This window comes from Parasteatoda tepidariorum, chromosome 1, assembly GCF_043381705.1.
Source record: "Parasteatoda tepidariorum isolate YZ-2023 chromosome 1, CAS_Ptep_4.0, whole genome shotgun sequence".
Classification (NCBI taxonomy): domain Eukaryota; kingdom Metazoa; phylum Arthropoda; class Arachnida; order Araneae; family Theridiidae; genus Parasteatoda; species Parasteatoda tepidariorum.
Window position 1 is genome coordinate 57129707 of NC_092204.1, and position 11761 is coordinate 57141467.

Below are 11761 nucleotides of genomic sequence, written 5' to 3' on the forward strand. Positions count from 1 at the left end.
AAGTTACCAAAAGAAAGGCTAAGCTTACTTGTACATTCATTATCTCCAAAAATATTAAAAATTGTCACTTAGTAACTTCATTTTCTTGAGATAAGTGGTTGTATAATTAAAAAGGAACCAAAATATAATTTTTCTAAAAAAATGTAATTTTGTTCAAAAATTTTACTTGGGACCTCTTCCTTAAAATAATTATGTTTAACAAATTGTTTCAGCAATAAAATATTATAGAAAATGACACATAAATTGAATTTTTTAAGCACAGTCCAACTATAAAAATAAAACACTCATACAAACCACAGTTGTTAGCCAAATTCATCACAAAAAGAAAATAAAAGGCTCTGAAATATAAACATGTAGATAAAAGTATATACAGTCAAACCCTGCTATAGTGAACCTTCAAGGGACTGAAGTTTCGGTTCACTATAAGCGGGAGTTCACCATATCCGTTACGCAGTCAATTTAACTAATGGTTCCTTAACTCCTCCCTTTTATTACACATTACAAATAAATGACTGAAAAATATTATGTAGCGGCAAAAATGTGTTATTTTTCATTACTTTTTGTCTTGCGTACAATAAAATTAGTAATCTTTAGCTGATGAGCAATCCTCACTATCAGATATGGAAACACTTCCCGACTCTCAGATAATTTTACCTGAATTTCTGTTATTCCGCTTTTCAAACCTGTCAAACCTGCCATTCGAGCACATGAAAGTAGTTTCATAAAATCGCTTTGCAAATTCATCGACATTTGCCAGATACTGGAGGATTGCAGCTTCTTCGATTGGTAAACTTAGCAATGCTTCTTCATTATCCTTGTGATCTGCTTTTCTCAACTTTTTTCCACCATCTAAGTTTTTTTCATGAGCAGAAATTATTAATAGCTTTTTTCCCATATGTTACAAACTGCAGATTTGGATACTTTATATTCCCTGCAAATATCAGCTTGATAGCATCCATTTTCAATTATTCTGAGTATGCCCATTTTATCATCAATGGAGAACGTTTTAAGTTTACTGCTAACCATAGTTAAATTTGAGACACTTGTTTGCAGGATTTATTTTAACTGAACTGAAAGCAAAATGGAGTTGAAATGAGGGTCTTATCAACCAACTCTTTAACAAACAGTCACTCATTAACCAATAATGAATAATTACTCATTTCCTCTGAAAAAAAAATGCCTATTGATCTCGCTGACAACTTACAGGTGCATAGTCTGCCTGGGTTAGAAACATCTACTTGGTTTGTTTAGGGATGGGAAAGTGAGATAAAAGAAGCAAACAAGAAAAAATGCTTATCGCTATATTCCCCTCTATAGATGGTTTTGAAAATCGGTATATGCATTTAATTTGAAGTAGAAATTTCAAAATTATTAAAAAAAATTTTTTTTTAAAAATCAGTCGAAGATTAAGTTCACTATATCCAACTTCCTCACTTTTTTGGTTCACTATACCCACAAAAAATAACATTATCCGTGTATAGCAAGGCACGGGACCGAACATTTTGTTCACTATAAACCGTGTTCACTATAGCGGAGTTTGACTGTATATTTAAAAAAAAAAAAAAACTTTTTTATGCTTTACCTCATCACCTATGACAGCTGAATCAGGAGTACTTGTTCCACTGTTTGAGTGTACTGGAGAAGACATTCCACTTCCTGTTTGAGACTGATCAACACCTAATCTCTAAATTTTAAGAAAATTTTAATTAAACAGTTTACTTTTAATACTAACTTTACCAGAAAGAAAAGAATATAATAAAATTTAATTGCCTAATAATAATCTAAATAAATTATATTGTCATGTATGTATTAGAAGGTAAGTTAAGAGGGGAAAAAAACCTTAGTTATATTATTTATACCTAGGTTTGATTAAAATAAAAAAATATATATTCTTTTACAGTAAACAAAGTTGGCGTTGGAAATGAAATTCTAACATAAAGAGTAGAAAAAGTATAAGTAAATGAATATGAAATGCAGTTTATATTTATATAAAAAGACTAATATAATTATAAATTACTTTTAGAAGCTCTTGACGTTGCTGTCTCCTTCTTTGAATAACTGTTTCTTCATCCTCTTCTTCATCTTCTAATTCTAAATCCACATTTCTGTAAATTTAAGTATAAAGACTATTTAAAAGAAGCACTTGAAAAAGAAAAAAAAATTTTAAATCTAAAATAGTTGAGCCCAGAGAAGGAATAAAAAAAATTTTTTGTTTAATTTCTGAGGGGGGGGGAGAAATTTTTATAGATCAAGGGATCATAATAAACAAACAATTATTAAAATATTTAAAATTCAGATACTTCTAAAATCTATCTGCATAATTTTTAAAAAAAATTAGGCAAATTAATTTGCCCTAAACTTTTAACAATCATGTTATACAATAAATGTTTTAACTTTTATTGTATGATTAACTAAACTTTTTACAATCATGTTATACAATAAATGTTTAAACTAATTTTACAGCATGTCATATTTGCGTGATTGATGTTTTTTGAATTTTTTCTTCCTGATATTTCTTGATTCTGCACTGAACTAAACTAGTAATAGAAGTTCAAACTGATATATGAACAGGTTTCAGGCAGTAAACAATAAGAATTTCTGAAAAACATGCACACAAAAAAAGTATGTATTTAAAAAGTACGAGTTTTATTTTTTACATCTTGATATATTTTTTTAAAAAATTGTTTAGTGTTTGAAATCAATTAAATGTGCATGCAAAGCAACCAAAAAATTAATTCTTTTATTTTTATTAAAAAAATTATTCAAAGGTTACTCCTTAAAAAGAAAAGGGAAAAAAATCAACTTTTTTAAAAATGAAATATTTCTATATTCAACATAATATAAAATATATATAACCTATAAATCATTAAAAAATATATGAGTGATAATAATAACACATTTTTCTGTTAGATACATACTGGTCATCAGAGGATTCATCATGCTGTGCTTTTTGCCCTTCAGATAAACTATCTTTAAATTTATCTTTTTCACCTCTTTTATGTTTCCTATCCTGATCTTCTGAGTTTCTAAAAATATGGAACTTTTATGAGTTAACATCTAAAACAAAATTTTAGAAAGAAAAAAAAAACAATGGGACAATAAATTTCATTTGACCTTGGTAAAAAGAAAATAATTCAAAAGGCATAAGAACAATAGCCTAATAAGAAGCAACTCCAGTTATTCATAGCAGCTTTTTCATTGGCTGGCTGAAGCTTAGATCACATATAATTTTTTTTCGTTAAATATTTAATTAGTTACATTATAGATTAGTAAATTAGAGAAAATTTTGTATATAAAGAGTGAAGTAGTTTTGCATAAATAGAGAAAATTTTGCATAAATAGTGAATTAGAATAGAAATTTACAAAATTTTCTCACAAAAGCCTTTTACTCACTTTATCTTACAGAAAGAAAAAAAATATCACCTTTATAAACATTTATGTACAATTAAATATTTATATACTACAATATGAAATACAGAAAGCTTATATTTTACTTAAAATATGTCATGTAATAAATTTATAATTGAGGATTTATGATTTAATACATATAATAAAGATTGAATTATGAATAATACCAATATTTAAAAGTATAAGACATTTCTTCAAAATGTACCTCTTACTGCTCAATTACCTGCTTTTAGATTTATAAGTATGTTTTTAAACTTTTTTTCCTCAGTAAGTTAATATTTGTACAAGGTGTCTCAATATAATTCCAAAATAATATTAATTCCTTTTTATTCAACTTTGAAATTTATACTTATAAGCATATCAGAATTGGCAAGTTTTTGACAAGCGAGTATTTTTACTCAAATACAGAATTGTGGTATGAAAATATTTATTAAATCCTTGCCATTAAAAACATAAAAATAAATAACATTTTTAAGAAATACAAATGTCTTAAATTTACTTATAACATTTTAGTAATATTTAAAAAGAACTAAAAAGAAAAGCTTACAGATTGTTAGACTTTCGTCGAGGACTATTACGAGAATTACGACTTCTAGGTGATCTATCTCTAGATCGTCTTCGATCTCTAAAAGATCGTGGGCTATGAGTTCTTCCATTTCGGTCTGGACTTCGAAGTCTACTATTACTCCCAGGTCGTTGATTATACCTATCATTTGGATGTCTAGGTGACATACGTCTAGGAGGAGACCTTCTATGCCTGTCTGGATAAAAATGGTCAGTAGATCTGCGATTAAGAGGAATCGGGCTTCTTGATCGCCTAGGACTACGCATTTTAGTATCTGGAGATCTGCGATTAGATAACATTGGACTACGAGATCTTGGTACTCTTGGATCTAGTCGGCCTTTGTCTGATTGTCGGTGATATGAAGCTCTAGGTGATGGACTACTACGATTCTGATGCCTAGGAGAAGGCCAATCTTTTCTTTCCCGTCTGTTTTCATATCGAGAAAGTGGAGAACGGCTTCTACCACGAAAATGACGAGACGCATCAACTTTAGGAATAAGTTCATTTCTTGAGGGTGAAAATGATTTTTTCTGTTTAGGTGATTTATCTCGTGAGTGAATACTTTCAGATGATTCATTCTTATCCCTAAAAATCAAAAATTAAGTCAAATTTAGAAATACTAAAATATTTCATTAAAAGAAATTCTACATTTAACTTGGGTGAAGACAATTAACATAGCTATACAGTAGCTACAGCTATTAAATTACACAACTGTTGACAAAATGTATTGAAAACAAAAGAAATGGGTAAAATGTACAGTCAATAATAACACGGCTTAAAACAAAAACTAAATTTTCATTTATCTATTTTAGGCTCATTTGACCTCACAATATTACAGTAAAACCTGTCCATAACAATACTATGTATAGCAATACTGTATAGCGATAAATCTGTTTATAACAATATCTCCTTAAGGTCCTGATGAAATTTATATCTACTCAATATATTCTGAATTTGCTAACAGTGCCTGCTTACATAAGGTTTGACAGACCCAGCCCTAGGGCCCTTCTAATATATTCTATTTGTATTTTTCCCTAAGAATCATCTAGTAGAAATATAAGTTAACAAATAATGAAATTAGTACAAGCTTAAATTTACCTATGTTATAAAAAATTTTAAAAACATTTCATAATTAAACAACAAGTAAAATTGGTTTTAAGTAACAAACAGGGATCTTTCATTACTCTGTGCCTAGAGACCCCTCTTCTAGATCAGGCCTTGCCAGCTTACAATGACAATTGCAAGTTAATTTTCATTTGAAGTTTATAAAAAAAGTTTAAATTATCATTAGTTTTAAACATATATTTTTATAGTTCATATTGTCAATAACGATGACCAGTTTATAACAATATTTTATCTAGGTCATGGTTGCTACAGTATCAGTATTAGATAGGTTTTACTGTATTGATCTTTTTATTTACTACTGATAATTTAAGAAAAAATATCAGTATGAATTCATTTCATTACAAAAAAAATTTTGATAAAGGAGTACTGAATAAAGTTAAAAATTTTCTCAGTGGTACAGAGACATCCCAAAATTTTTCTAAGAAACAGATTATCTATCATAATTAGTTTGCATCAATTGATGTCTGTTCAAGGCGACCCATAATTCTAGCATCGATAATTGTATTAGAACATTTCATTTTATGTACTTCACTTCATTTCCGACATTTGGGTGTGAGGTTGTCAAATTTTACTTCTCATGTTTTAAATAAAATTGCATTTGTTAAATTGTTTCTTAGTGATTCGCTTAAAACACATGCATCTTGTACATTTCTTGGAGGCACACAGACGAGATGTTGAGAGTCTCCTTTTTTTAATTAAGCTTTCTATTGGGATAAGTTTTAAATCAAAATAATGCCTGTTCCTCTGACTCCTAATGCTGATGACCTTCTAGCGCTAAGAGATAGAGCGAGAACTTCAATTACTTGCATAAAAAACTTTTATCAACATGAGAACAAATTTTAATGTTGAACACATAAACTCATTACTTCAGCGCTGAGAATCATCATTTAACGACTTTTTTAAATTATGATAGTCGGCTTTCTGAAGACTGATTTGACCTAGCTCTAGTAGAACAATATTTGGATACGAAAGCGGCCTTGACTCGAGCGTTGAAAGACTGTGAGAGAAGGGCACTCCCTGAATATTGTATGTTGGGTGCTATCTGCTCCTTTCCAAAATATTTTATTACAACTTACTCAGCAACAAAAAAGTTTAGCTGATTTAGTTATTCCTAATATCAAGGCTTCTCACACCAGAGATTTTAATCTGCCAGAAATAAAAATATCCCAAATTTTCTGGATCTTACTTGGAATAGAATAGTTAGTTTCAAGGATTTATATATTTCGAATATTCACAATTATCAACGATTAGTACTAACTAAGTTCAGAAGTTTACATTTTTGAAGTCTCAGTTGATCGGCGATGGTGTTAAGAGTTATTAGACACATTCCTGTAGCGGAGGAAGCTTATGAAGAGGCTTGGAAGGTGATAGCACCATTTGATAAAAAGAAATTGTTTCATCATTGATGGAAACTTTGATTGGCATTCATTTCATCTGTCTACTCCTAATGAAAGGAAATGAAGAACGTTAGCAGACATCGCTGATGAAATTATTAGAAGTTGAAAAGCTATTGATGAAAAAACTGCATTATTGGACACTTGGCTTAATTTTATTTTCGGTCGTTTTTGAAATTAAACAGTTATGGAGTCAAAAGGTGTCTGATGAAGATTTTCCACCTTAGAAATATATAACACTGCAGCTCCAAAAAAAAATAAAAGAATTCCAGTATGAACAATTAAAAAATAAAATGTCCAATGCCTGCTAATGCATATTATTTTAATAAGTTCACAATCTTTTTTCAGTTTCGGATCAAAAGAATTTTGTTAAATGGAAACAATTGTGTTCCCATTGCTTTTGGGTCAACATTCAATTCATGAATGTACATCAACTTACAGGTGCGCAATATGTAAAGGCAAACATAACATTTGTCTTCGTGAAGCTATATTAAATTATCCAGTTGCACCAGAAACAGAATCGGCAAAATATATGTCAACTGGGATAAGTTCTAGCAGTTAGTTGCAAAATTTGAAACCAGCATTACTTCCAACAGCCCAAGTCTATGTCATAGATTGCGCTGGAAATTAACATTAAATAACGTTCTTATTTGATTCCCAATCTGAATGCTCTTTTATTTTACAGCATTGTGACTTATTGGATTTAAAACCTAAAAATATAAGATTTTTAGTTAAAGAAATCGGAGCAACAAATGCAGGTACAGTAATTTTCGGTAGATAGGCCACTGCCTAAACATGTTTAACAGCTGAACTGTCATGATGTGCGGCCTGTGTGCTGATGCAGCCTATACGAAAAATTCATTTTTCCCAAGCCACATTTGATAATTTTTCTATCAAGGTTGATTTATTCAAAAACAGATGTTTGACAAAAATTTTCCGAAATTACGAACCTATTTCGTAATGTTTGCTCAGAAAATGTTTTTCGTTCATATTTTTTTAAAATTAAAATATAGTTTGATTAACTAAGTTTTTAATAGATGAAAAACCGCATGACGTCATCTACAAATGGTGTTACGAATTCCGATTTGTTACTTAAGAATAATTAAATTAGTACACTCTATTTTTAACTCTCTTCTTTTCATCTATATTTTTTTTATAAATATTTTATTTTTAAATTGTCTCAAAACTAGAAAATAAACTCTTTCTGTTCTATGCATCGATTCTTTATTAAGGAGCTAAAATGTATTACAAAGGATAAGTCATTATAAAAGCCCCTTTAAGTCCATTGCTAGTTCTCATTGATAAGAAAGGCATTTCACGTGTAGGAGGACATTCGCAAAACTCTTCTTTAAAATATGATTCCAAACATCCCATCATTTTACCTCGTGAGCATAAATTTAGTGTGGTAAAACAATTTCATGTCTCTTATTTGCATGCTGGTCCAACCATATTCGCAAAGCATTTTGGATTACTGGATGCAGAAAATTAATACAAAGAATAATTCATAAATGCTTAATGTGTCGTAGATATAGAGCTTCTAATTCCCAACAAATTATGGGAAATCTTCCAACAAATAGAGACAAATTCAATCAAGCATTTTTAGTTTGTGGTGTGGACTATGCTGGTTCAACTAATCTTAAAACTCTACGATAGATACTCAAAATTAGTTAAGGGCTATATTGCTTTGTTTGCTATCCCACTTAAGCAGTTCATATCGAAGCTGTTAGTGATCTTACAACAAATGCATTTATTGTTGCACTTTGTCATTTTTCATCACATAGAGGTGCTCCTAAACATATTTACAGTGGCAATGCCACAAATTTTGAAAGGGCAAAACGTAAACTTTATGAAATAGGTAAAATTTTCATTGAAATAAATAACAGTAAGGAAATAAATACTTTGTTAACTCAAATTGTATCAGTTTTAAATTCCAGACCTCTAACTCCAATTTGTGATAATGATATAAATAATTTAGATGCATTAACTCCCTCTCATTTCTTATTAGGAGAAATGATAACACCCCCCTTTGAAAAATTAGACGATTCAGACAATATGAATTACCTATATACACTGAGAACTTATTCAAAAACTAAAAAACAGGTTTTGGAAATGATGGCATACTGAGTATTTAAATGCACTTCAGCAGCAAAAGAAATGGAAAAGCAAACAACCTTGTTTATCTTTGGGTGACATAGTACTGATGAAAGAGGACAATCCACCTGCTACATGGCCTGTAGGCAGAATAAATTAAGTATATCCAGGTAAAGATGATATTGTTCGAGTTGTTACAGTAAAAACTGCAAAAGGACTTTACAAGTGACCAATAGTTAAATTAGTCAAGTTGCTACTTGTGAATCAAGAATGAATTGGTGATTGGGTAGGAGAATGTTCAAGGTGACTCATAGGTGTGTCTAATTCCTGCATTTATAATTTTATCAAAACTACATTTTGTTTCTTGTACTTCACTTCTTTTCAGACATTTGTGACTTGAGGCTGTAAAATTTTACTTTGCATGTTTCAAATAAAATTATATTTGTCCAACTGTTTCTTAGTGATTTGTTTCGATCCCATGCATCTTGTACAATGTCAAAAATTTTTCTAAAAAATTGATAAAATGAATATTTCTAAAAGTACACATCAAATTATTATGTGAAAATGCTAGACAAACTTAGGGGAAAAAAATCGACATTTGTAAATGCAAATACATTTACAATTGTGGATAAAAAAAAATTTCTGATGTATACCATCAACAACAAAATTTTTTTCACTCTATCATCTTAATAATCATAAAAAAATATGGTCTCAATCAAAAAAAAATTCAGAACAATACAGCTGAAGAGATACAGAGTGTATTACGAATAATACAATCTGCAGTATAAAAATACAGTATAGTCTACAGTATAAAAATACATTACAGTTTGCAGTATAAAAATACATAGTAAAAATACAAAACATTCCTACAAAATAAACATAAACAGTATGTAAAATGTTTTTATGTTTTTACAAACACATTCTTATATTATAAAAATCTAAATATATTCTTACATTATAAAAATATAAATACATTGCTACAGTGTAAAAATATAAATGTTAGTTCAAACTAAATAATGAAATTATCAGAGTTCAATGTAGAAATACAGTGTTGAATAAAAAATTTATTATTTTCTCAGCATAAAACTATGAAATGAAATTGTTATAACTGAAATAATTAAAAATATACATACCGTCGAGAAATGCTTTTGTCTCTACTATCTCTTATGGAATTGTTATCTCTAGGCAAAATTCCAAGACGAGCATGGACTGATGGTTTGTCTTGAACATCTTTTGTACTTTTATGGTCTTTATGGCTGCTTTTCTTTCTAGGTTCAGTCTTAGCATTAGTTTTATCAGTCTTTTGAACAAGCCTTACCTCAGATGCAAATGAGGTAGTTACCCTAAGGGTCTCCTCATGCTGATTCATCAAATCAAACACAAATGGACTAGCTTCATCAGAACTGCCATATTCTGCAGAAACTAAAGAGGCCTGAGCTTCCACTTTGGCTAATTTAGCTTCTAATAAAGCTTTTTGCTTTTCAAGTTCTTCCAACCCCATATTATTAACTTCTTCTTTATCAATGTGAGTACGGTGTTTATGCTTGTGATGGCTATCACCACTTTTTTTTAATTTATGAGAAGAATGCTTATGCTTGTGTTTATGTTTATGGTGCTTCTTTTTCTTCTTTTTTGAATTTAGGTCAGACGATTTATGCTTTGCTGCAGACTTTTCTTCATCTGACTCAGAGTCAGTACTGTAAAATTAAGGAATAATTAATTACTTTTTAGAATAAGCAAATAAACATACAATTCATTCAATTAATTTTTATTTTCCATTAACTGTCAAAATCCATTCTGACATATTATGTTAGAAAAAAAAAGCACAATTATTAAAAAAAAAAAAACATGCATTGCACATCATAATTTCGAGCAGATAAGCTGCAGCATTTATGATTTAAAATAAAACTTTAATTTTTGAAATGTGATGCATATTTAATGAGCCTATCAGGTAATTTTGCATATTGTAAAAAAAATAAATAATAATAATTTCCAAAACCACCAGGGAATGCATCGTAGAAACTTCAACAAAAAAATATTAAAGAACAGCTTGGATCACATTTCAAAAATTAGCAAAGATAAAATTATTATTAGCATTAGATAAAATTAGCAAAAATAAAGCATGTAAAAAAATTAATAATAAATGTGCCAATTGAATCTTGCGTGTTGTAAGAATATATTAAAAATATGAGATTTTCAAAATCACATGGGAAAGAGGAACAGTAACCGCCTTTTAAAAAAATCAAAACACAATTAAATCTGTTAATGGATAAAATCTGCACAAATAAAACTTGTCAAAAAGTAATAAATTAAATGTAAGACTTGAGTTGTAATACCATAATAGATGCAGTAGGATTTAAAAAACCACATAATATAGGTACTATAATTATAAGTTAAAAACACTAAAAAATCAATCAAAGCCAAACATCAATTTATCATGAAATCGGCAACAATAAAGCAAGCCAAAAAGCTATTACTTAAATTGGAAATTTGGATATTGTAATATCTTATTAAAAATATTGAGTTTCTTAAAATCGTGGAAAATTTCGTAGTGATAATCGCTCAAAAAAGAAACGAAAACAACGTAGATTGATTTACAATAGAATCTGCACACAGAGCGCATCAAAAAGTGATGAATTCAGGGTGCAAGTTAAAATTTGACCTCTTTTTTAGTTAAAAAACAAACAACTTATTTTTCATTGTGTTCAAAAGCTCTTGCACATGCTTCGTTAAATATGAAGTCAAAAAATTACACTAATTAAGATCGATAACTTTTTGTGCAAATAGGATGTAATTTCCTTATATAAACACATTTATCTTTAAANATAATCGCTCAAAAAAGAAACGAAAACAACGTAGATTTACAATAGAATCTACACACAGAGCACATCAAAAAGTGATGACTTCAGGGTGCAAGGTAAAATTTAACCTTTTTTTTAGTTAAAAAAAAACTTATATTTCATTGTGTTCAAAAGCTCTTGCACATGCTTCGTTAAATATGAAGTCAAAAAATTATACTAATTAAAATCGGAAATTGATTCTAAATGATTAATCATAAGAATAAAAGTAGGCATAAATTGTACTTAATGGAGCTAATACCTAATTTTCTCTGCAAATAGCATGTAATTTCCTTATATACACACATTTATCTCTAAATAAGTATTTATATATAAATTTA

General features: G+C 29.1%; 1 protein-coding gene across 4 annotated transcripts in view; it reads right to left on the reverse strand.

Annotated features, from left to right (window-relative positions):
• Nucleotides 1–11761, reverse strand: part of LOC107441980 (Pre-mRNA processing factor 4 kinase) — a 30380-nt gene that overhangs the window by 16938 nt on the left and 1681 nt on the right. For all 4 annotated transcript variants that reach the window (XR_001583806.3, XR_011636735.1, XR_006225816.2 and 1 more), the window contains exons 2-6: nt 9717–10280; nt 3956–4558; nt 2919–3026; nt 2018–2105; nt 1583–1684 (exon numbers count right to left, since the gene is read on the reverse strand). Coding sequence is in view for 1 of the 4 variants with exons in the window: in XM_016055406.3 (XP_015910892.2) it covers nt 1583–1684; nt 2018–2105; nt 2919–3026; nt 3956–4558; nt 9717–10280 (1465 nt within the window). In the remaining 3 variants the exon portion in view is untranslated. The remainder of the gene's footprint in view (nt 1–1582; nt 1685–2017; nt 2106–2918; nt 3027–3955; nt 4559–9716; nt 10281–11761) is intronic.